At 43.7% G+C, this 27,112-nt stretch overlaps 1 protein-coding gene across 4 annotated transcripts in view; it reads right to left on the reverse strand.

Moving 5' to 3' along the window:
- Window positions 1-27,112, reverse strand: part of ARHGEF3 (Rho guanine nucleotide exchange factor 3) — an 898,185-nt gene that overhangs the window by 111,560 nt on the left and 759,513 nt on the right. For 3 of the 4 annotated variants that reach the window (XM_085624661.1, XM_085624662.1, XM_085624663.1), the window contains one exon: window positions 10,752-10,859. In XM_085624661.1, the coding sequence (XP_085480787.1) occupies window positions 10,752-10,859 (108 nt within the window). Of the gene's footprint in view, window positions 1-10,751; window positions 10,860-23,229; window positions 23,346-27,112 lie in introns of those variants that run through there. The other variant, XM_085624664.1, reaches the window with a different exon arrangement.

A 27,112-nucleotide genomic window follows, 5' to 3' on the forward strand; every position in this document is an offset into this window, starting at 1 on the left:
TAAAACACAAAGCTATTGGTTAGCAATGGATGCAATGCATTTCCTGGGAAGCTTTCAGAAAGTCCGCAAGTTGTGGTTAGCAAACCAGACTGCTGCGCAGTGTGGTAGACCTCGACCTAAAAAGGAGACCATCTTTATTGCAAAAATTCTGTACATGTTGGTGGCTACCACTTTATTTGCTCGCTGTTCACTATGTAAAGTTCCTTCCTAGGAATCCATGAATGTTCAAACGAATCACTATCTAAGTGTGACAAACTGTCAGCTACATCCTAGTATGCCACTTGTATTGCATTTACTTGCATACTATGCAGTGTAACTTGCGTTTTCTGCATCAGAAAACTCAACCAATTCGATTGCAGACTTTGGCCCTATATTGCTCCATATTTGGGGGGCCTAATCATAAGAAACCCTTTATAAACAGTATAAAGCCGTCTCTATAAACAGTTTAGACAACCTGCACAAACGGTGTTAGAATCACAAGACAAACTTGGCAAGGATCCCCTATATATAAACAGTGTAAGGAACCATATACAAACAATGTGCTTCCTTTAAATTTACAGCATAGGGAGCACTTTGCAAGTAAGAACCTCACATATAAACAGTGCAAGGAGAACTACAAAACAACGAATGAGTCAATGTATAGAGAGAACAACTGATTATCAAGGAGCACGGTACAAACAGTGCAAGGATTACTACAGAAGTGGAATAGGGACTCTTACCAACACATTCAAAGAACCCTAGGAGACATTTACAAGTAGTGTATGATCTCCTCAACAAACAATGTGAGACGCAGTGTAGAGGCAACAAAATCCTACATATACAATATATGGAGCCCTATACATAAAGTGTAAAGTCCTTCCCGGTGTAAGAATATAGAAATAGTATAAGAAGAACAAAAAAATGCATTATGCATACAGTTTAAAGTGTTGTAGAAAAATACAATATAGTATAAAGAAAACAACAGAAATAAATTCTACCGAAAAGGAACTGGGACCTCTATCCAACATAAGTATGGCAGGAATAAAAATACATGAGTCCCTTACACACTGCATAATAAGCAGAATGAAAACAGTATAGGTAACCCATTATAAACATCCTAGGGGGCAGTGCATCGGCCATGCAAAGATTGCATTTTTGGACTGCAAGGAGGAGGATGCAAACATTGTAAGGAAGTGTATACAACTGTTTAATCAACATTACAAAGGTGTCCATCAAACAGAGCAGACAGCTGCAGGCATAAAGTGTAAGATGCCCCATACAAACAATTTAAGCAAAAATGCACAAAGATAACCGATAAATAAAATATAAAATCATTGCTTAGCACTGCAAGAAGATTGTACGAACTAGCAGAGCTCTAGTCATTGTATCAGGCCAGTGCTTAATTTGCACCAGTGATTGCACTCACTTTTGGGGACCAGCACTTACTTTTCCTCATCAGACTTTGACCCAAAGTAAGAGAGAGGATGAAAGGAGGATGTAACGAAGGTGGAAAAACAGTAACAAAGGGAGGGAGCAGAGATTAAAAAGAACCCGCAAGAGTGAAATAAAGAGGCAAGAGAGTTTATGGTGGTGGAAGAAATAGTCATGAGGTGGAGTCGAGGCTAAGCAGCTTTGGTATTTGGCATTTCGAAATTCGTCAGCACAGGCTGTGGAAGTCTGAGACAAACTTTGCTCCCGGCACTTATCATTTTACAAATGAAGCTGTCCGAAATCAGCATAAAAACCCTCTGCAGAGACAATGTTAAGTAAGGACTCTTTTAGAAACAAGAAACAGTAAGGTTCAGTCTACAAACAATGCATGGTACTGTTTTGTTTTTTTAATTATATTTTTATTTTATAAAAAAATTCAAATATGACATACCATATATGAAGAGGCATTTGCAGTTATACAGGATGCTGCTTATACATGCGTTGAGCATTCAATGTCTTTTTGCAACCTCAACAACTATACCTCGCACCTCCCCCTCCCCCAGTAGGGATCTGATTTTTAAGCAAAGACTGCAAGTCGTATACTACACGCCATGTGCAGATCTCTATACAAACAGCGTGATACGCATTTTAGTGCGTAGTGGTGTAGTATGTAATATAATTGCTTTTACTGCCTCACTTTCTCATTCACTAACTCATTCACCAGACAAAATAGATCTAGATTGACCCTACAGTGAGCACTCTATGAACTATAATGAACACTATGAAAGCAGAGCAGTATAAGGTGCGCTACACACGCACCCCCCACACACAAACACACTGCATGGAGCTTTACATGCACTATAAAATGTTCTGCCCAAACTGCATTACAATGTCTCTGTAAACGTACTTATCTGCAGCATTTTTGTAAGGTGCTACAAACCACTAGGGCGAGGAATTCTACCCAAAGAGTGTTAACTGCTCCACTTAAAAAGTAAGTCAAAAACAGCTTAAATGGACTACCCGCCGAGAATATATGACGTTACTTCGCATGCGTTTAGTACGCATGCCATTACTACGCGGTCGTTAGTACGACCGTGTTTTTAGTTCGCATACCTTTCCTACGCAATTCGGAACAACGAATCGCAGTAGGGGGTGCTGGATGTTGGAATAGTATAATTTACTATTCCAACTCCAGTCTATGCGGACACTAGGGAAGGTGTTGGATTTTAAATCCAACACCTTCCACTCCCTAACGCAAGTCGCTGTTACGACTTTCGTAGGAAAGGTATACGAACTAAAAACGCGTGCGTACTAACGTCCGCGTAGTAATGGCATGCGAAGTAACGCATGCTAAGTAAACGCCGTTTACCACCCTCTGCATCTATACAAGGACTTCTCCAGAACCAATATACCTAACTGTATACAAAATGTATAGGTGGCTCCTCAAACAGTTTACAGAAACACAGTGGCGGCTGGCAGTGAATGGGGTGGCGGGGCAGGGGAGGGACAGGGGTTGATAAAAACAAAAAACTCACTTACCTCTTCGGCCGGCCGTATTTCTCCCCTGCTTCCCTTCCGAAGAGTCCCAGAACGGAGAAGTAAGCACTCAGGCTCCCCCAAACCAATCACAACGCTGCAATGCATTTGCAAGTGTTTCTCATATTTGTATTTATACTGACCTATAGGTTTGATTCATCATAATTATAAATGAACGTACTTTCGGAGGTATGCGCCGAAATAGTTTGCAGCTCTGTAAAACCAGGATGACCAGAAGTATATCAGTGAAGATTCTACACATTTGTGATACGGATGGGCATTGTTGCTTTATTTTAATTTTCACTTAGCACACATAATTCTTGCAACAAATACATGTTTTACATGCGATAAGTGAGAGGATTTAGCACTATTTTTCATTATGAAAGCCCCATTTTCATTATCAGGTCACCAGAATAAATTATCTTGTGGTCCTTTTCCTTGCGACTGTGCATTGTTGGGTGGCATTTCTGCCATAAAACATAATGTGGCCCAAATGTAACCCGATAATCTGGATAGATACAGGATTACGCTTGTGCAATAAAGCCTGAAAGTTTGCATTGGTCCTGCCTGGGCTGTTACTCTGCACTACTGTATGTGTGAGAAGCTTGCACTCCTGCTGCCCACATGCTGCAAACCCGATGTCTTTGCAAGTGTGTGTGCGCGAGACATGTTCCTGCAGGTCTGCTACCCAAGTGTTTTCTGGATTGGTATTTTAAGACATGACATGACCCCAAATGCTGTGTTTTAACAGAAAAGTGATTTTCTAAAGAGTGAGTTTTCACTGAATCCAGAACTGCAAGTGGGACTGGCCAAGAATGAGAATGTGTTGGAAAGTGTGAGACTGACTAGGAAGGAGCCAGACATAGCACACTGGCCCAAGGTGTTAAGAGAAGTGAGAAAATATCACGTGGAACAGTAATAAGTTACCAGACATGTTTGTGCATGGTACACAACCCCTGCCTTTTTCTGTGTAAGCAAAAGTCATTAAAACTGCAGGGTGCAGCTTCATTGATTTGGTCCTGTGGGAAGGTCTGAAGTACCTAAAACAGGATTAGTAAAATCTTTATTCCATTCGCAGGAGCGAACACCACTAATCTGCTAAATAGAAAGAAAAGAAAAAGACCATAACTGTTCCAACCACTAATCAGCAGAGCAGACAGGGAAAAAACACACTTCACATATATCCCTAATGTGCACCAGAGTAAGGACAACACATACAGTACTACTCTGCACGGCCGAAATGTAGGAACATAACACATACAGTATTACTCTGCACGGCAGAAATGTAGGAACATACCGCATACACCACAAATCTGCACAGCAGAAATGTTGGGAGCATGCCACATGCACCACAAATCTGCACAGCAGAAATGTAGGAACAAAACACATACAGTACTACTCTGCACCGCAGAAATGTAGGAACATACCACATACACCACAAATCTGCACTGCAGAAATGTGGGAACATACCACATTCACCACAAATCTGCCCAGCAGAAATGTAGGAACATACCGCATACACCACAAATCTGCACTGCAGAAATGTGGGAACATACCACATTCACCACATATCTGCCCAGCAGAAATGTAGGAACATACCACATTCACCACAAATCTGCCCAGCAGAAATGTTGGAACATACCACATACACCACAAATCTGCACTGCAGAAATGTAGGAACATACCGCATACACCACAAATCTGCACTGCAGAAATGTTGGGAACATGCCACATGAACCACAAATCTGCACAGCAGAAATGTTGGAACAAAACACATGCACCACAAATCTGTACAGCAGAAATGTAGGAACATAACACATACAGTACTACTGTGCACGGTACAAATGTAGGAACATACCACATGCACCACAAATCTGCACAGCAGAAATGTAGGAACATACCACATGCACCTCAAATCTGCACAACGGAAATGTAGGAACATAACACATTTAGTACTACTGTGCACGGCAGAAATGTAGGAACATACCACATGCACCACAAATCTGCACAGCAGAAATGTAGGAACATACCACATGCACCTCAAATCTGCACAACAGAAATGTAGGAACATAACACATTTAGTACTACTGTGCACGGCAGAAATGTAGGAACATACCAAATGCACCACAAATCTGCACAGCAGAAATGTAGGAACATACCACATGCACCACAAATCTGCACAGCAGAAATGTAGGAACATGCCACATGCACCACAAATCTGCACAGCAGAAATGTAGGACCATAATGCCACACGCACCACAAATCTGCACAGAAGAAATATAGGAACATACCACATGCACCACAAAGCTGCACAGCAGAAATGTGGGAACATAACACATACAGTACTACTGTGCACGGTAGAAATGAATGGAACAAACCACATGCACCACAAATATGCACAGCAGAAATGTAGGAAAATAACACATGCACTACAAATCTGCACAGCAGAAATGTAGGAACATACCACATGCACCTCAAATTTGCACAGCAGAAATGTAGGAACATAACACATACAGTACTACTGTGCACGGCAGAAATGTAGGAACATACCACATGCACCACAAATCTGCACAGAAGAAATGTAGGAGCATACCACATGCACCACGAATCTGCACAGCAGAAATGTAGGAACATAACACATACAGTACTACTCTGCACAGCAGAAATGTAGGAACATACCACATGCACCACAAATCTGCACAGAAGAAATGTAAGAGCATACCACATGCACCACGAATCTGCACAGCAGAAATGTAGGAACATAACACATACAGTACTACTCTGCACAGCAGAAATGTAGGAACATACCACATGCACCACAAATCTGCACAGAAGAAATGTAAGAGCATACCACATGCACCACGAATCTGCACAGCAGAAATGTAGGAACATAACACATACAGTACTACTCTGCACAGCAGAAATGTAGGAACATACCACATGCACCACAAATCTGCACAGCAGAAATGTAGGAACATAACACAGGCAGCACTACTCTGCACTGTAGAAATGTAGGAACATGCTGCATGCACCACGAATCTGCACAGCAGGAAGGAAAGAATACACAACAATGTAGCATAATCGCACTAATCTACACAGAAGGCTGTAACGTACCACTCATTTACCACTAATCCACACAGGGGAAAGGAAGGAACGCACCACAATGTACCAAGAATCAGTGCAGCAGCAGCAGGGAACATTCAACAACTGTACCACTAATCTGTACAGCAGAAAAGAGGAAAATTACTACTCACTGACAACTGATATGCACATCAGAAAGAAAAGAACACACCACAACAGCATCACCAGTCTGCAGTGTAGAAAGAAATAAACACACACAACCGGGTTCACTAACACTGTTAGCAGAAAGGGAGGAACATACCACACATGCATCACTAAACTGCACAGCAGAAAGAAAGGAAGGAAAATGCCCCAACGCCCCCCTAACCTGCACAGAGGAAAGACAGGAACATACCAAGCACGTACCACTAACCTGCACAGCAGAAATGGAGTAACATAACACAAATGCACCACTATTCTACTCGCATAAACAAAGGTAAATAACAAAACTGTTCCAATAACTAATCTGCATTGCAGACAGGAAAAAACACATCTCACATATACCTAAACTGCACAGCAGAAAGGAACTAGCACAGCACATGGGTACTAGCACTACTCTACAATGCAGAAAGGGAGGAACATACCACACATGCATCACTAATCCGCACAATAGCAAAGCAGGAAGGATGACACCCCAAAGAACCACAAAACTACAGAGAAGAAAGAGAGGGCCATGCCACACATTTATCACTAATCGATACAGGATAAAGAAAGGAACATACAAGCACCACAATATGAGGTAATACAGGAGGAATAGAAGAGTGTATCCCTTAACATATCTCGAAACTAAACCATGCTTTCAAACTGAGTGAAAGGCATGTTTTTAAACACGTTTCACACAGAAAACTCTAAACTACATTTAATCAGCCTACTTCACGCGATCCGTCTGAACCATAACACAGGGGAGTGGTTTCAAGTACTTGAAAGAGCATAGCAGCTGTCTAAAGCAGTGAGTAAAGGAAGTGCTAGCATTTAAAGGAGAGCGTTTGGCCAGACTTAATTTACTTTCCACAGGACTCAGACTGGAACTGATGCGGCCATATTCTTTCAGTCAGGCCAGCTGGTGCTCTGCTGCAGCCCAGGAGGAGATTTATGGGCCTCTGGGAGAACAGGCATCTCTTTTCCAGTCACGCTAAATACACCTTCAACCTCAAAAGTCGACTAGTAAAAATATTCCCTTTTTTTGTGCCGCCACCGCGGCTGTCCATACTTTGCTGTTTTATTATGTGTTGTGAAATGAGTAGAACAGATATACAGCAAGAAAGAAACAAAGAATACTTGTGTAAATGCACCCCTAAATTAAAACCTGTGGGTAGACAGGATTGGTTCACCTTGCCAATGCCATAATGCAGGAGGTCTATAGTGCAGTTGTGTTTGCAGTGCAGGAGGTCTAGAGTGCAGTTGTGTTTGCAGTGCAGGAGGTCTATAGTGCAGTTGTGTTTGCAGTGCAGGAGGTCCATAGTGCAGTTGTGTTTGCATGGCAGGAGGTCTATGGTGCAGTTGTGTTTGCAGTGCAGGTGGTCTATAGTGCAGTTGTGTTTGCAGTGCAGGAGGTCTATAGTGCAGTTGTGTTTGCATGGCAGGAGGTCTATGGTGCAGTTGTGTTTGCAGTGCAGGAGGTCTATAGAGCAGTTGTGTTTGCAGTGCAGGAGGTCTATGGTGCAGTTGTGTTTGCAGTGCAGGAGGTCTATGGTGCAGTTGTGTTTGCAGTGCAGGTGGTCTATAGTGCAGTTGTGTTTGCAGTGCAGGAGGTCTATGGCGCAGTTGTGTTTGCAGTGCAGGAGGTCTATAGTGCAGTTGTGTTTGCAGTGCAGGAGGTCTAGAGTGCAGTTGTGTTTGCAGTGCAGGAGGTCTATAGAGCAGTTGTGTTTGCAGTGCAGGAGGTCTATGGTGCAGTTGTGTTAGCAGTGCAGGAGGTCTATAGTGCAGTTGTGTTTGCAGTGCAGGAGGTCTAGAGTGCAGTTGTGTTTGCAGTGCAGAGGTCTATAGTGCAGTTGTGTTTGCAGTGCAGGAGGTCTATAGTGCAGTTGTGTTTGCAGTGCAGGCAATTGATCATTTTCAATGACAGGGTTAATCCAATGCCTATGGCAAGCAATCTCTAACATTAACAAGTGAGGGAAAGCATAGCATTGGAAATATTTGAGGCGGGGGCAACAAATTATAGTTTTCTCAAGAAAGGCGAGGGGTACTTTAATTAAATGTGCTGTACTCATTTTCAAGTATTCCAGTGAAAAATGTTTAGCAACAAACCTCACTCTTATGGAAAAATCCAATCAAATGTATTCGGGAATCTGCAACAGTGACTCCATATTTATAGTTCAATAAGAACCTCATTAAAAATTGACATTATTTATAGGACAGAGCGTTGACCATTCTTAGTCAGTCAGCACCAAATGTTCACATTTTGGAAAGGTATTAAAGGTTGATGCAAAGGCAGAGAATTTAAGAATGTTCAAGATGAGTTTAGGAAAACTTGGCCAAGGATTACATAAATCGAGGAGGTTCTACAAGACGTTTTTGGGGTTCATTCATCCATAGACATTGATTGAGGCTTATTTGTGAATTATATTTTCTTGTGTCTGGCGAATTTTATTTGGTATAAGTAGTATTCCTCACATAATAGATCTATAATGGATGCATACAATTGACCAATCAGGCTAACATTCTAACATGTCCACCACTCAAATTAATTTCATATTTCCCTATACTAATTTCCCGCTAATCCTGTTTGGGTTCTGGAGTAGCGTGCTACCAGTCGAAAAACACTGACACCTCATCAGGGATAGCAAGTGCTATATAAATGCAAATCCTTCCCTCTTCTAACCCTCCACTATCCTTTTTCAATCCAAATAACAATTTCATATGTCCACCTCTCAAATTAACTTAAAATGTCTCCCTATACTAATTCACCACTAATCCTTTTTGGGTTCCGGAGTAGCGTGCTATTCACCTAAAAAGCGCTTCAACGCCTTGTCAGTCGTAGTAAGCGCTAAATAAATGCAATTACAATTATAAGCACTTTTTAGATGATGCCAATATTACGGTTCTTGGGTCAATAAGAAACATTTTATGTCAGTGTTCAACTTCTTTACCAAAACTTGTGACACAAAGATGGATTCCAATCTGAAAATACATACATTCAGGATTATGGTCCGGCCCTGTGTCACAGAAGCAATTTCTTTGGTCTCACATTCTCCAACATTTCTTAACAATCTGGCCTCCTTATCTCTGTTAAAATTGAACCTGACCTCCAGCTAAATTGGGAAAATACTCACGGGAGGAGAGTTGTCAAAAAGCCTGACCTCTCAGATATGAGGCTAAGATCATATACATTGACTTTCAAAATAGGCTTCATTCTCATTGTGTGTGCAAAAAGCATTATCTTAGTTTTGCTTTCATTTAGAGAAGCATTTCTGTCTGATAAATTGTTTTGTGGACCAGTGGCACTACCCTGACAGGCTTTTAAAGTGAGATGTGTTGCAGATTTATCATCAGACAGAGAAAGCAGACACAGGCCCTCTCATAGAGTGGTGAGAAAAAAACGAAGAAGCAGTTCCCCGAATGTGAGCAGTGGAAGGAGATTAGTCATCCAATCAAATGGATGGTAGTAAAGCTATGCTCTAGGGGAAGAAGAAATACAAGAGGAGGAAGGAAATCCAATGAATAAGAAGCAATCTAAGGAGAGTGACAAGAAAGCCACCAATGGTAAGCAATGGGCTGACCCAAAGCCCACTGCAGGTTTTGGTGCTGTCCCCAATATGGGGGCATATTATCAAGACAAGCGTTAAAATTATCGTCGCTTTAGCGGCATAAAACTGCTGCTAAAACGGCGATATTGGGCTTGATAATATGCTCTATGGAATTCCAATTGAACCCATGTAAGATGTCCTTCACATAATTTTTTCGCCTGTCTTGATAATATGCCCCATGGTTTTCACAACTGAGCTAAATGCTGTCTGCAGGCGAGACCTAATTATTAGCAGTATTAACAACAGTTTAAATTTGACAGGAATATCATTATCAAGGATGTTGTCCCTGTAATTGGGGATTGTTTTCCAGGGGCGGCTCCTCCGTTTGAGCGGAGGAGCGTCGCCCCACAAACAAAAGCGCTAGGCCAGAACTGCAAAATAAAATGGTAATAAAGTTTATTTATTACCATTTTATTTTTCAGCAACGACCGGTCCCGAACTGAGCAGCATGATGGGGCGGGGAAATTCCTGCTGAGTGGCAGTAGTAAGCTATATGCACTTGAGTTTAAAATGTACATGTCTCTTTGGACGGCCATCTTGCGGCGGCCAGCCAGGCATGCGCATTTTGAACCTCTCTAACCCCGCTCTCAGCTGGGTTAGAGAAAGCAAAGGCCTCCAGTGCTCTTGTGTGCGCCGATGTAGGCCGCTCCCATCAATCCTAGAGCTGCTTTCATGCTGCATGAGACCACCGCCACGATTGTGTTGGGAGACGGGAGCCTGCCTGCTGCCCGTCTCGAGGAAAGAAGGATCGAGGAGGACGTTGCGTTCGAGAAAAGGTAAGTTTTGGCTTTTTATGTACTACCACCCTCGGGACATGCCAGCCGCCACTGTAGCTTCCAGATGTTGCAAGGAAATACACCTACAATATTATATGTATGCATTTTCGTGCTGTTCAACATCACAGTAAAACATGTGCATAACATCCTTGATGTTTACCTGGAGTGTTTGGCTGAAGCGCTTCAGTGGCGTCGCCCTCACAGGAGGGATGAGGTTTGCTAGCGATGTGACTCGGGATAGTGGCTTGACCCGCTTGGTACTAGGTTCCTGCAGTTAGAATAAAAAAGCACACTGTGAGATGCAAAATATCAGTCCTTGGGTTTGTCAGAAATAAAGTCTTCAAACTGATTACCAGAAAATGGGAGACACTATAGCAACTTGACCATTGATACCCATCTGCGAAAAATGCGACCTTTGTGGTCCTTGCAGAAATGTACATTTTTAATGCAATAGCTGTGTACTAATCAAATGAGTGACCGATCTAAAACAGTTTGAAACAAGTTTTTAAAAAATGTACGATTTTGCACTGCTGTCAATACATTTATAAAACTTAGGATAATTACTACGAGTAAAACAAATAGGCACATTGAAGTTCTCGCAGAATAATAAATCACCTCCATATTCTTCAACAAAGATGCACACGATCTGCAGCCTAAAGTTCAATAATACTAAACAATGTTTATAACCCATCATACGCCACTTCTGCCATGTCCAAGTACCGGTAATTATACGTCACTATTATCAGATTTAATGGAAGTCAGTTGACTGACATCAGAAGGATGCAAGGTTGAGCTGGTCTTTCCAAGATTCAAACTTGTGGCCGGAAGTTCACGCCAGATATCAGCAGGGAGCGTGAAATCACTAGGTTTGTCAATTGTTATAGGTGGAAAGTTAGTGATCCGTAACTAAAATGCAGCTCAATGTGGTAGAGAAGCCTGCCAAGGGTGATCAGTCTTATGTAAATCAGTATTATTAGGCTAGAACTAACAGGGCAGGTGTCTGCCTCCCAAGAGATGCACCCAAGTTATAGAAACTAAGGGGCATATTTACAAGCCCTCACCACCACCAGAGCGTCACTTTTTTGGACGCTCCAGGGCACAGTGCCATTTTCCATATTTACACTTTGTGTGGCTTAACATAACATAACAGGTGTATTTGTAAAGCGCATGATTACCTGTAGGTGTCTTGGCGCTGAATAACAGATGTTTATTGTTACCCAACTCAATGGTACTCATTTTATCGGCCTCAGATGGATGAAAGGCTGAGTGGACCCGCCCGGATTTGAACCTGTGACCATGAAGTCGAACACAGGCCCCTGCAGTGGCTGCTTTAGTCCACTGAGCCACCAGACCCGGCTATACGCCACCTTCTATATATGCCCCTTTCCGCCTCAGTCCTCTGCGGCAAGGGAGCATGCAATGGGCGTTACTGTGGGCGTTCCACCACAACACCCATTGCTTTTTTACACTGCCCCAGATTTACAAAGCTGAGGCAGCGCCAAAAACTAAAGGCAGGTAATACCAGGCATTAGAATGGTGCAAAGAGGACGAATTATTAATTTCTCCTCATTTTCATTCTGCAGCACACATAGAAGGTGCAAATTGCCATTAATGATTGTTTATGTGCAGGAAGGTGCCTCTTCCTGCACATAAACAATCGTCCCTTCAGCGAAGGCACCCTTGTAAGATGGCGGCAGGATTTTTTATGCTAGCACTAGGGGAAGCACAAGGGTGTGCCATATTCTTGTGAATACACCGCATCCCTATGTTTTGAAAATGTCAGAGCGCGGCACTGCCAAATATGCCCCTAAATTGCAATTTAATAACGCAGCTTGCAAAAGGCACGCTCAAAGTGACCCATCGCCTCAATCTTGAGAGGCCAGGCTTCAGAGCAGGACTGAGGCACACTGGTTAATCAGTGGAGAGTGGGTACACAGCCACATCCTGAGCTGTCCACAGGCTATTAATTAAAAGGCGAGCCGGAGTCACATGGCGCTCAACTCAGCGCAGCTCTAAAAGACGCTCATTGTGAACAGAGAACAATCTATATACAATAGAATATTTTTACACTCAGGGGAAAGTGCAAACAACAGAATCCTGCTATCTGCAGTGACCAGTCACCAGACCATTTCCTGAGGCCTCTCCATCAGCTGCAATTTCTGGGCACCTGTGAGGGGCCACGTTTATCTGTAGATACTGCTTTTCCAGGAGTAGGTCAGTTTTATATACTTATGCACAAGTATTGTGTTTAAAACGGTCAGATAACTTAGTAAACCACACGCATTCCGCTTCCCCTGAATAGTTTTGCATTCGGGTCACTGCACCATTTCAAGAGTCGTTTACCTTCTTACTCTATGGGTTGCTTACCTGACTCTAAGATGTCCAGTCGATTTTTTTCTTAATTTGTACAAAAACATAATAAGATCATGGGTGCAGAGTTTTTCTTAGTAGCTCTGTTGCTGGAACTACCAAATGGTGAGGCTGCCGAATAAAATGGCGGCTCAGTCTTGCTTCCACCTCTTGCCTCTTTCGTCTATCACTCTACATCACTCCACACTTTCTGTCTCTTTAGGTCACTCTTGCAGGTTCTTTTTCATCCTTTCTTTCTCCCTTTGTCACTGTCTTCCTAGCTTTCTTTTTCTCCTTCTGTCTCCCCTTCTGCATCACTCTCTTCCTCTGAGTTAAAGTCAAAAGATGAAAAATAAGTCCAAGTCCCCACAAATGAGTGCTGTTGCCAAATAAATGCAAGCACTTGAACAAATTAAGCACTGATTCTAGCCCCATACTGCGATATCTCGCAAGCTCATCAGCTATATGAATGAAGATTTTACCTTCAATTAATTGAATTAAATGTCCCTCCCTAGATGAGGATTTCCCTTGTTCGATAGCAGAGGTTTGGTATTTGTGTAAATGACTAGGTTGAATCAGTGCTTAATTTGTAAAATATTAAGTGCCAGGGCTCTGACCAGGAGGCCACTGCAGCTTGCACCACCCATCGCCCTTTGTCATCACTGCAAAAACAACTACTAACCATCTCTCTTGCATGTAAATGCGACATTTCAGATTATTCCAGGTCCCCAAAGCTAAAGGAATGGCTGGGGAACCAGGTATTAGCAATTTTAATGTATACTGTATTCCTAAACAAACGTTGTTCTGCTCATCTCTAAATTAGATGAGCAGCGCCACCATGTGGTCGACTGTTCTAAGTATGGTGTTGACAATTAGGTGCCGGTGCCGAGCACCGGAAACCAATTAAGTGCCGGTGCTGAGCACCGGAAAGCACCGGCTCAAATTAAGCACTGGATTGAATACACTTCTAGATCTATGGAGTGGCAACACCAACCATACGCTACCAGCTGGAAGCTCACCCTTTTTAGGTTGAGCCTAGCATTGCGGCACATGCGCTGCTCGCTTTGCGAGGCATGCAGTATTCAGTATAGTGTGGAAGCTTCGTGGAAGCTCCGCCCACCCTCCACCCATCTTTTTCATTGGTTTAGGCCCTAAATGATGCCTTCTGATTGGTTTTAGGCTTCTTAGTCTCTCCTCATGAAGACTATGTCGTCATTTGTATCCTTCCAAGGCTTCTGGCCCCTTTACTTCGAGTGTTGCACAGCAACTATTTTCTTCCCGTGCCTTCCCCCCTCTCCCCACCCGCAGTCCGTGCGTTCTTGCCCCCTCATCTCATTGTTCGTTCCTTCTCGCTCCCTGGCCCCCGCTCACACTCCCGTTTCCAATGCAATAGGTCTTGCGTAAATGCAAGTCCTATTGCATTGCAAATGCTTGTTAACTACAGCCTTTTATGGACTTTGGCAAACACAACAAGATGATGGGTGGAGTGCTGAAACTTTTCAAACCATCACCTCCAATCGAGAGATCTGAGTTAAATCCATGGTTCTTTTGCTCACGATGCCACCCCGGTTTGGACCCAGCCCTGTGCAAATCACTCCTGGCCCTGCTCCTCATGGGAACAGTCCAACCCGAACTGCCAGGCCAGGTCCTACCTAGACTGGAAGCAAGTGTCCAAATTGGGGTGACGTGGCGCGCAAAATAACGATGGATTAAACACAGATCTGTGACTGGGGGAAAAGTTTCAACACTCCGTCCATCATTTTATTTTGTGATTTCGTTTTTTCGACTTTGGTCATTCTTTAGCATTTGCAGAATTAGTGTTGAAGACCAAAGATCATTGAATGAATAAGCCAAAGATGATGGTGTTATGTCTCAACAAATCCTCCATGTTAGCAATGTCTACCACACCATAGGAATTGCGCAACTCAAGTGCCAGAGAGAACTTGCTGCTTTCTGAGGCATGTTTCTATATGAAAAGTAATTGCTGTAAAACTATCAATAAGTCTCGTTTCGATTTTTCTTCACGTTTATTATTCAAATCTCATTTTTTGGGAACTACGTGTTTTGTGCTTTTTTGTTTCTTTGCACTGTTTTCTGAGAAGGTGACCGGAAACCCCTCCCTGGGCATATTCTCCCAGCCATGCTCCCCTTCCAGTGTTGTTTTTCTTTTTCACCGTTGACTTCATGGTTTTTCTTTTAACGGCACTGTTAATGCTTTTCCAGAAAAGCCAAACTAATCAATCAGTAAATGACCCTGTGCACAGGGTAGGGTAAAATACGGGACATCTGCTTCTTCATTTCTTACATAGATCCCACAAGATATGAACTCCTTACCTTTCGAATCCTTGCCCTTCTGTTTCCCCCCCCCAACATTAGAGCTTTTTCACAGACTTTTGTACCAAAATAAATCAAATATTCAAATGCAAAACTGCTGACATTTTTGCTTTTGATGCCTTCTTAATTCAAGGGAAGAGGTGTGGCGCAGCAGCCAGTGTGAAAGGGAAGAGGTGTGGTCGCCGTGGCCAGGGTGACTGCCTCCGGAATCTGGGGATCACGGTTCGATCCCCGGCGCCGGCGGCAGATTAGCCCAGCACCATGTGACTCTGGGCAATAGCTTGTTTAATCTTCCCGACGGCCCCCAGCGCCTAGAGACCCTTACGGGTGATTGTTCGCGCTTTACAAATGTGGATTATTATTATTAATTGATATTTTATGTCTGATGATGTACCTGGATATCCTTAAAGACGCTAATTTAATAAAAGAAAGCCGTCCCAGCAGAACAGTAGGAGCGGTCTTGGAATGATGTCCAGTTTGATCTGAGTGAAGATCCTCCCACTGGCAGGTAACTTACGCAGTCAAGAGTGTTCTACAGCAGCGGGCGAAATGCAACCCGCGACTGCATCTGTTTGTGGGGTACAGTAAGATGTCTCAAAAGATGGCTTCAGTTGAGGAGGCCAACCTCTGCCTCTTGCCCTGGACTCTCATCAGTGAAAAGAGCACCTGCATAGGCCAGGTTTTGTCAAAATTTAGCACAATGGCTCAGTGCTTAATTTGTAAAAGAATAAGTGCTGGGGCTCTCGTCGGGAGGCCACTGCAGCTCGCACCACACATTGCCCTCTGCCATGCTGCCAATGAGAGTGCAAAAACAGCTAGTAACCATCACACTCGTACAAGTGTGACAATTTATACTCTTCCAGGCCCTCAAAGCTATAAGAATGGCTTGGGAGGCAGGTATTAGTCATGTTGTTGTGCTCATACGTAAATTAACCAGACAGCGCCACCATGTGGCAGACTGTCATAAGCCCTTGTGCAGGCAATTAGGTGCTGGTGCTGAGCACTGGAAACCACATACTCAAATTAAGCACTGTAGTGGCTGCTTACTTTAATACTAGTGCTAACCACTGTGGAGACTTAGAAGAGTCCAAGAACTATAGACTGCTCAATGTGACCTTACTAGCACACCAGAACACTAAAACTGATGGGGTTTGTAGGCTTCTGTCCATCATCCCATCACAGCTCTCCGTTAATCCCTAGATAGTTTTCATTTTGGACACAAATAATCTCAATAGTTTGCAAGCAGCAGTCACTTCAAAGGGGCTGAAACGCTCAGAGTTCTAATTCAGAAGGCTTAATTTGTACAGGTGGTTGGTTGCAGCTGGTGGAAACTGGCCTTTATGTTTGGAGACCTAGACTTAGTTTTCATCATCAGACCTTCATCCAGAGAAAAACAGTTCAGGGCAGAAATGTGAGAAAGGAGGAGGAAAAAAGATACAAAGGGAGAAATCAGGGATGAAAATGTTGCTGGAAGAGTGAGATGAAGACACAGGAAATCTAGAGTGGTAGAAAAAGACATGAGTTGGAAATCGACACTCAACACCCTTAGTAATTGGCTGCCACATCATTTGCACAGCTGCGTCGAGCTCCTACGAAAGACTTTGGATCACTACCCATTATTGTTATTATTATTACTGCTACTACCATCAGGGCCGGACTAGGAACCCAAACTGGCCCTGGCAAAGTGCTCAACTGGCCCCCCGGGGGTTGGGGGTGCGGCCGAGTTGTTTGCCAGGGCCGGTTTCGGACGGTTTTGTTACAAAGGCCGGTATTGCAGCCCTGTTACAAAAACGGCACCCCAGGGTCCCAAAACAGGCCCCCACCCTTGAGGCCCACCGGGGAAATGCCCGGTGCCTGCTATGGATAGTACGGCCCTGACTACCATTAATAGTGAACTACTGCACCTCTCCCATCCCTGGCAAGATGGGCACTGCCCAGTGGTTAATTTGTAAAAAAAAAGTGCCAGGGTTCTCTTCCGGAGGGTGCTTGCACCCGCCCATTTCTCCTGTTAGCACCGACTAAAACGGAACCAACCACTAACCATGACAGTGGGGAGAGGATGTGGCGTAATGGTCAGAGCTTCCAACTTTGAAGCTGGAGAACCAGGTTTGAGCCTTGGCGTTGGCTCAACATCCTGTGATTTTGGGCAAATCACTTAATCTCCCCGTGCCTACCATAGATGAATGTGTCCTTAACTGGTGCTCATGAAAAGTGCTGGTGTTGATAATTAAGTGCCAGAGCTGATTACCGGAAACCAGAAGCTTAAAATAGGCACTGACACTGCCGCAAACCCACTGAATTTTCAAAAATGCCATAGATGTGACTGTATTCTGAGAAAGAGGCATTATATATTATCCACTAACCTTACTAAACACTTCCAGATTGTTATTTGGTATCGGATGCACCTCCACACAACAAGGAATGATACAGGCATCCTCCCTGCCAGGCCTCTTCTGCCCCTGCAGTTTGCAATGCCCCAGCACGCACAACCTCCTGCTCAGAGGCACAACTTCAGTCACAAATGCAGCTTAAACTGCAATTACATTTGGTACATTAGTCTTTGCCTGCAGACAGGCTACATGTAATATAACCTTCAATTGTTTGTAGTTAAGGCACAGGAGTAATCAAATCCAAAGCATGTTGTGCCATTTATTATTTTAAACAAAATTACGGCAGAAAAATGACCAGTTATCAAAATGGCTACGAATGCAGAAGCCATTATTCTTAAAATAATGTACATATAGAATTGTGTTTTGCAGAATACAACTCCTTGTAGAATGTGTAACTAATAAAAGAATCATGCAGAGGGTCTTTTGATCTGTTGTGATCTGATCCTCAAAGTTGGCAAGCCTTGTTCTTCACTGAAATAGGAGTGGCACCAATTTGGTAAAAATGTAGACTTATGCGAGTGTGTTACAGCATTTCAGAAAAGCTGAGAAACATCTGAAAATGAGAGGGGTTCCTTTTGTGCTGGAGGATTCAAGTAGTCAAAATAAGTTAGCATCAGATGAAAGTCCCACTCACAGTGCAGAATGTATTTTCCCTTTTCCAGACAAAGGGGTAATTGTAAATGTGCCTATTCTGTCAAGGATGGATTATTGCAACGCATGCATCTTAATGAGCTAAAGCAGTGGTTCCCAAACTGGGGTCCGCGGACCCCCAGGGGTCCGTGACACATTCCCAGGGGGTCCGCAGACAGCAGTTTTAAAAGCACTGCAAAGTTGCTTGTATAATGAACAGTGTTTGGGCAGCAATAAAAGTGTCAAGATAACTCTGGTGATTAATGTACATGCTGGAGAGAGATGGAGGTTTTGTCCAGTGGCAGATTTGATTCATCTAAGGAAGTACAGATGGTTAATAAGCCTGCTGCAAAGAATGTCTACCATGCATTAAAAACAGTATTTCGTTTTGTGCATAGCTCAGTGGGTTCCTGCTTTTGCCACAGAGATTATTTTGTTATTGTGCAGTTCACAAGTTCCAATCATAATCTAGCACAGTGAGCTATAAACTACCGTCAAAGAGCTGCATGCAAACTGCATGGTACAAGTTAGTAAGTTATGTGCTTTTTCCCAGTCTTTGATTATCCCGATGCTGCTAAAATGGTTTATTTGGGTAGAAATAAATCCTTATGATTAAAGTCAACGCTAACCCCTGTGGTATGTTCTGAATCCTGAGTTTGTGCTTCTCCAGAGTAAGCACCCTTAACCCTTTCCATGCGTCGGATGGCCCCCGGCCACCCGATGTCACAGTGGGCGTGTGCGGAGGACGGCCGGGGGCCATCAGAACGCCACCCACTCAATAAATCACCAGCACCGCGGCGGAATTCGCGCTGCGGTCAAGGTGTTAAAAAACACCTACCAGCATGGATGACATGCGAATCCTACACCTTGTAGTCCCCTTTGCTTTATGTAACATTTTCTATTAACTGATCTACAGTGGTAGGAGAGGTGCTATGAAATAAATTAAATACATGTGCTATGGAGAGATGAGAGGCACAGTTGGAGGGTAGTAGTGAGGGAATCATTGGAGACTGTCAATCACTGGAGATTAGCAAAAGATTGTTGTATCCTGGTGCATAATAATGTCATTATTTACTATGCATTAAAAGCTAATACAATTCAATGTATAATGTCAAATGTCTTGTAAAATGCACCATTTGCCCCCAACTTTTCTATGGGGAGAGCCCCCCAAAGACACATTGTAGTGGTCAGGCTCACTTGGTGTGCCCTGTAAGGGGACTAGTCTGACAACATTTGCCAGAGCAGCATTAGGTTTCCAGTCCAGCCTTGGCAGGAGGAGGAGCCTCGGGCAACGAAATAATACCAATGAAAACTTAGTCGCTAGATGCAGCACCAACCTTCGCATTAAGATTTTTCGATTTTTGCAAATATTTTTAATATAAAAATACTAAAATCTTTAGTTATTCAAGTCTAGTTTTTGTTTGATGTGCACACGAGTGTTTATTTTTTTCGAATTACAGTTTTAATGTTTCACATTTAAATCATACAAATTGCTTGGGGGTCCCCGGCTTCCAGCAGTAACTCAATTGGGGTCCTCAGCAATAAAAAGTTTGGGAACCACTGAGCTAAAGTTCAAAAGTTAATGTTGTACAAACCTAGCTGTCAACTGGCCTCGTGGCACGGGAGGTTACAGTGAGTCAGTTCTATTTTTCAGTCAAAAGAATGTAAAAAAACACACTTTCCACAGATAAGTAAAACACATCAAATTCAGCAATAAGGCAAAAACAGTACAAACACGGTGGCTCAGTGTGCAATAAGTGCAAAACGTTGCAAATGTCACCAGACACTCCGCGAAATAATACAAAATTATTTATTACATAAAACCTCAAACATACAATGGGCAAAAAGAACAAAATCAGAAAAACCTCTTAAAAAGAGAAAAGCAGAGACGGGCACAAAAAGGTGTAAATGCAATTTAAAAACAATTCCATCTTTCTTGGACGTGTAGCCATTTTACTGCACGACATCTCACATCACTAGTCACGAAGGGGACCCATGGGAGACAGCTGCAGTTTAGCAGCTGTGCCGAGAATGGATCACTGTGAAATTATTCAGCAGCGACATATTACCCCAGGGCTCCTTTCATATCTCAGAGATTCATGGCTGGAGAAAGTAGCGACTTCCTGTGTGATGTATTTTCAGACACAGGGCTGTGCATCTCGGCTCGCCACAGTGAGGTCAAAGCTTTCTGTCATGCAGGGGCGTAGCGTGGGCTGCCAGCGCCTGGGGCAAGGCAAGTATACTGCAACTTTTCAAATTTTCGCCCCTAAGAATGTCCCTGCGCCCCCTAAGAATTTTGCGCCTGTGGCAACCGCACCTGTGGCCCCGCCCACGCTACGCCACTGTTGCACTGTACCATTCCTGCAAAACTCAAGGTCTGTGTTCCAAAATCTTTAGCGAGGTGGTCAATTTTGTAAAAAAATTCTGCACCAAACCACTGGAACACAGTTTGGACTCACTAGTGATATTGAATCATCCTTGTCCGGGACAGACTGTGGGTTCTGGAGGAATGTGGTAAGGTGACCCAGCACGGAGGGTAAGGGAAATGGAGGTGATGTGCACTAGCTGGAGGAACTGGTGGATGGGGAAAGCCATTTATTCGCATTCCACATGAACACAGAAAGGCTTGAGGTAATAAGCAGACGCCATGAAATATTCACATCACTGTACGCGGACGCCCTGCTCTGCCCTTGCAAACCTGCTTTCTGGTGTCTGGGAGCCAGGAGCAGGAACACAAAGTAAAGAGCATTTCATGAGCTCTAAGTGCTTCGTGCACTTTAACTCCTTGCTGTTCTCTAGCTCCTTGGCAGCTAGTAGGTGGCTGAAGCGATGCGAAGGGTGAGACAAACCAGTAAACCCTTGATGTCATCAGGTGCTATATGTGTTACCTCTGGCATTATTGTTAATTGGTGGACTTGTTATAAATACAAGAGCTTAACTGCTCAGTAAAAAAATGTTTTATGTGAAACACAATAGCTGAATGTTCACTTAGTGTGCGTACATAAGTCTCTAGCCATTTAGAAAAAATTGATAATTATAATTTGTTTTATAGAATAATTTATAACTAGAATTTGTTTTATAGACTATGCCCTGCTAGCCTCATGGTGGAACTTTAAAAGCATGTGTCATTATTAACGAAGAAATTAGCCTTGGACATATTCAGGTAACACGATTCGACCAAGAGATATTCAAGTAACACAAGATTCGAACAAGAGACTTTCACATAACACTCAATTCGACCCAGAGATGTTCAGGTAGCATACAATTCATCTAGGACACACTCAGATAACACATGTTTTGACCAAGAGATATTCAAGTAACACAAGATTTGTCCTGGAGACATTCAGATAACACACAATTCGACCCTATCCATTCAGGTAACATACGATTCGACCAAGAGACATTCAGGTAACACACAACTCAATCTAGAGATATTCAGGTAATATAAGATTCGCCTCAGACAAATCCGGGTAACACAAGATTCACCCCGGAAACATTCAGGTAACACACATTTCGACCCAGAGGCATTAAGGTAGCACACGATTCGACCAAGAGTCATTCAGGTAACATACAATTCGACCCAGGGATATTCAGGTAACCTACGATTCGTTTGGGACACATTCATGCAACACAAGATTTGACCAAGAGATATTCAGGAGATAAAAAGACCCACTGGCTCACTAAACTGTGCCTCATCTTCCTAAAAGTCCATGTTCTGTTGGTTTCCTGTATCTTATTATAAAGGGGGTCTCCTCTCTCTGAAAGTTTGAGTTACCACAAGGTGGATATTATTCGTACACCAGTGATGCCCCACACAGTAGTGTAGTGACGATTTGTTCGATCATGACTTCTCCCACCTCACTTCTATCCCCTGTACATCAAAGCCTCCTTCTTAGTGCTTGGATTCGGCAAGAAACTGAAGACCTGGCTCTTCACCTAGCCTTGATCCTGGCTCGGCCCATACAGCTCGTGCTTCAGCGCCAGGATACCCCCCAGGGGAGTTGTGCACTATACAAATACACATAACATGAGACATCAACGTTCTGTGAAGCAGGCTCAGGCCAGTGGTTTTCACCCAACCAGTTATGAAGATCCTGCCAAAAGCTTCATCCTATTTGCTGTTTGGAATTAAACGAGTATGCAGAAGCCGGCCACGCGTTTGTGGCTGAAAATGAAATGAACCTTAATTGACTGTAAGCATTGCAAGGTATGGCTCACAGGCACTTGCTCTAATGTTGTTGACTCTGGAGAGGGCATACTAGGGTCACTAGGGTGAAGAGCAGCCAAAAAGCAAACACAAGCTACCGTCCTGGTGATACCCCAACCACCTGCACAAACAACATGTGGAAACAATATTTGCGAAAAAGGAGGCACACTCTTCCATGTAGAGTGGAGAAGACTAACATCTGTAGCACAGCTGGAAAACTACAAAAAAGGCACACAAATATATAAGTCATTTCCCTGTGTGGTTCATTACCTCATTGACGACCCCTCGATTGGACATATTATCTACTTTTATCCAGCCTCTCTGTCCACAGGAAATGTGAGCTTACAGACCTGGGAAGAGGCTGGTCTCCCTCAATATCTGTCTACCATGAACCATTTCTGCAAGGACGACTGTCAGAGCTTACAAAATGGGAAGACTGCCTCCAGCATGCTAATGAGAACAAGTTACTAAAGTAGCATGTACTGTTCAATTTACAGCATATACATCAACAGTGATACACAACCCCTGTGCGTCAGCATCACCCTCCTTATCTTTCCATTAAAAGCTGCTTTAAACCAGGCAGGGCGCAAGCAGAGCCCACCGCAGCCCTCTGGGAGAGATACCTGGCTGCACTCTCTGGACAGACAAGACACATGAAGCGATAAGCTGCAAGGCGTGCCAAGACCATGCACAACGACGAGAACAGATACACAAGGAGAAGGAATTACCCTTGGCAGGCTCTCCTCCATCTGACATTGCCTGCTGGGTCCTAGAGCGGAAGCCTTCCCCTAGGAGTCAACAAATGCCTCAGACACCATAGTTCACGGAAGGTCCCCAGCCAATGGGAACCAGTCTTTCTTTTTCAGCCATGCTTGCGGAGTTTGTGTCTGCATCAGATCCTTGTCCACCGCTGGTGTCCTGGGATTAGGGATGTGGACATGTCGCGCCCATACGTGAGGTGAGATCCATTCCTTTTAGGAGTCTGCAAGCTCTCCTTGCCACAGGAACCGGTGAAACAGACTGCCACAAATGTGTATTTCCAGCCTGCCAAACCAGCCAGCTTGTCTCCAAAAACAATGCAGCGTTGGCATCCAAAAAACACAACATGCCCACACCTGTGGTCCTGCTGCCTCTCTTCTTTCCAACGAGAATTAGAAGCGATTTGTCTCTGCTGGATCCTGCTGGCTGATGCTAAGACCACCTCGGTGCTCTGGCTGGTGAATGATGATTTTTTTTCATATCAATAAAGCATAAGTGAAAGAACATCTTGCAGGAGAAGCTCTCCTCTAGATGCCTCCCAGATGTCAGCGCCTGCTAGGCATGCAGGGACGCTGTGCCACCGAGCACCGCTGTCATCAATCAGCCTGCACTGCAGATAGCAGGCACAGAAGTGCACCAGGAGGAAGGTCACAGACAAGCTACGAGAAACCTCTCTTGAAGGAAACGTTCACCGCAGAAACCAAGCCGCCGCTCCCTGCTTCCTCGCTGCTTTCCCCTCTGTGCATGGCCGGTTTTCTCTATTTTCCCATGGCTTTTATCTCTTCCTGCTTTTTCATTTCACGTGCTAGTGGTTTGCCCTCGCTGATCTTCTTTCTCCACAGATTTGGATGTTTTCTGTCCTCTTTTCCATCTTCTCGTTTGCATTGTCTGCCTGCCTTTTCATTTTCACGTTTCAGTTTTGTCTCTGCTTCCTTATCTTCACATTTAAGTGTTTCCTCTTTGCTTTTCCATCTTGACACGTTTCCGTTCTCATCTTTTCCGTGTGCACGTTCATGTTTGTTGCTCTCTGTTTTTATGTCTTCAGGGTTCTGTTTCTTCCTTCTCTGCCTTTCACTCTTCACTTATTTTTGTGTCCTACATGCTCATCATCCCGTAAGCTATTTTATGTTGGGTTGGAAGGTGGGCGTGTGCTGTGGTGCAGCTGCTAGAGGAAGATAACACAAGCCATGGGGGTAGGATGCTCTGTCCCACGGCATCACACGCTGCTCCCTTGCCGTCTCCAAGCAGAATCCCAGCTCAATCTGTGCCTTGATGTCGCCTCTTATCTTGTGCTCGGTGCTGGGCGATTCAAACGTGGCACTGAGAAATCAATCCTGCCTGTGCCATTTGTATTCTGTCCGTGTTCTCGACGGAGGAAAAAAATCATAATTGTCAGTCGCGTTTATGGTTTTCATGCTTTTTTTGCACATTGCACCTTTGAGAATACAAAGCTCCAACATTCCAGCTCCAGTCAAGACTTTGACGTCACTTCTAATAAAACGCCTGTTACTTCCTTCAAGGGAGCCTGGTCTGTTTGTCCTATTAGGGCGATCTGTCCAGGCAACCTCTGATGGTCCTTACATTATTTAGGCTGCATACGTGGGTTCTGTGCATGATTTATTGGGATGAGCTTTTTAAAGGCACCCAGATGCTGCTTAAGAAAACTAGTGGCCTGTACCTCACAGTGTTGCATGTGCCTATGGCCAGGCAGTATGGACTGCCCAATATACAACGACTGGCAGTGATGCGGATGAGCATATGGGTGGGCTGGTCAGAAAATTCCACCGGTAAAAGCCCCCATGATCACTACTATTTAGAAGTCAAACTTATTTGCAAGAGGGCATACCAAGGACAAGAAGTCCGCCTCCTATCAAGGCCAGTTGTGAATGCTAAATTCGCATTATAAAGTATGAATGCTAAATTGGCATTACAAAGTTGTAGGCTACCTTTTGCTGGCCCAATTTTGTGGAGAGGCTTTCACTGGTCATACTGAACAGTTGTATTTTGCTTAACACATTGCCACTGTCAGAAAATGTTGCCACCAGGCCACATCATCTTCTAAATGATTCCTTGCGTTCTCATAAAACCTAGAAGTTATCAGTAGCAATATCGTCTTCCGTACAAGAAACAAAGCAGCACCAATGGCGTATTCTGTAGATGAAGATTTTTTTTATGCGTATGCCACGGTATTACTCTCGCCACAAAGAGATTAACAGGACACTTATGACGGGTCATGCGTTACTCCACCTAACTGCTGAAGCTACCGCCTCCTTCCACATTGCACAGCGCTTTGCTCAAAGGATATTTTTGTACTCTGTCCCTAAAAATCATCCTGTTCACTGATTCAGTGGCCTACGGACAGCTCCCCATCATAGCAGCCAATTGAAGAACACAAAATGGCAATCTGATAGTACTGGTTCCACCAGACTTCTTGGACATTTTAAGTCACATGGGTACATATTCATCCATTGTCCAAAGCAGCATTTGTGCTTGACCTTGTTGTCAAGTAAGAGGAGAGCATTTAAGGTCTCCAGTTCTAAGGAGGGCCAAGGGAGGGTCTGACACTGAACCCTTTAGGACAGGGGATCTCCACACAGGGTTTCTGTTTGATGGAGGGCTCTCCCAAGACTGAAGAGGGGCCCATCCGAGTCATTGTTGATCAAACTTAGAAAATAGAAGACACAAAACTCGAACTGTTGCAACCTCAATGTAACGCACACAAACAGTAGGTTTGTTTGCATATCTTGGCAGACGAGAGGCTTTGCCACACTCCAGTATGGTCGCAATGACGTCAGTGGGTGGACACACCTACACAGAGGTAAGATATCTTTGCTTAGAGACAACTCTTTTCCTAAGCCCTAATGTCCGATGTTTCTCACCCACTGTGGAACTGTGAAAGACAAAGTGCCTTAAGGGTATATGTAACACATAACCCATTGCTGGTTTGCAACGTAAGCACTTTTACCAAGGGCAAAAATTCCTTTCCTGCACATATCAAGCACGTCTTCCATTTGTACGATAGCTGACAAACCCACCTAATGGGCATACGTATTGGCCCACACCCCTGAAAAACAGCATTACTGTGTACTTTGGCCTGCCAAACCTCAGCCCAGGCTGTAACACAGAAGGAAGGTTGTCCTCAGTTTAGAATTAAAAAAGCTAATCTTTCACGTGCTACTAACCCACTACTCACCCACAGAGTGGGCTCGACTCTCTGTAAAAAATACTGTTGCAGTTTCGCATGACAAGCACTTTCTAAAGTTAATTCCACGAAACAATTTCCAGGTACTGTCTACTCAGCCCACCCCACATCAATGACGCGTAAAGGTTTTGAAAAAATACATATCAATGGCCGCCATTTATGCTGCAATTTGCTGTTGCAGACGACTCATATGTCTTTAAAGACTGTGTTAAAAATAATGGGTAGTCTGTTTTAAATCTATATCCTATGATGTGGGAAGTGTGCTCTGATGGCCACACTGCAGACATTGAAGCCAGATTTTGATTTCACATTCCGAGTTCAGCACATGACCACAAAATAGTGCCGTCTGGGCAACTCGCTTAATCTCCCGAGGCTAAGAATTGTAAATATATGCAATGTACAAATCTAACTCCATAATGTGGTGTCTTGCACCGTTACCATCCCCTGCCTTCTCGTCATCATACCATGGTTTCCGTAACTGGGTTAGAAGCCGACTCCATACAATGCATACTGTTTCTTTGCTTTGTACCAATTTCTGAGATAAGTTTTACACAAAATTATTCTAGGCAGTGTTCAACTGCTCTTCATAATTTAATTCAGTTTAACATAAAATACATTAGAGGAACACAAAATAAAAATACTTTCTCATA

Source organism: Triturus cristatus, chromosome 9 (genome assembly GCF_964204655.1).
Source record: "Triturus cristatus chromosome 9, aTriCri1.1, whole genome shotgun sequence".
In the NCBI taxonomy this organism is placed as follows: Eukaryota; Metazoa; Chordata; class Amphibia; order Caudata; family Salamandridae; genus Triturus; species Triturus cristatus.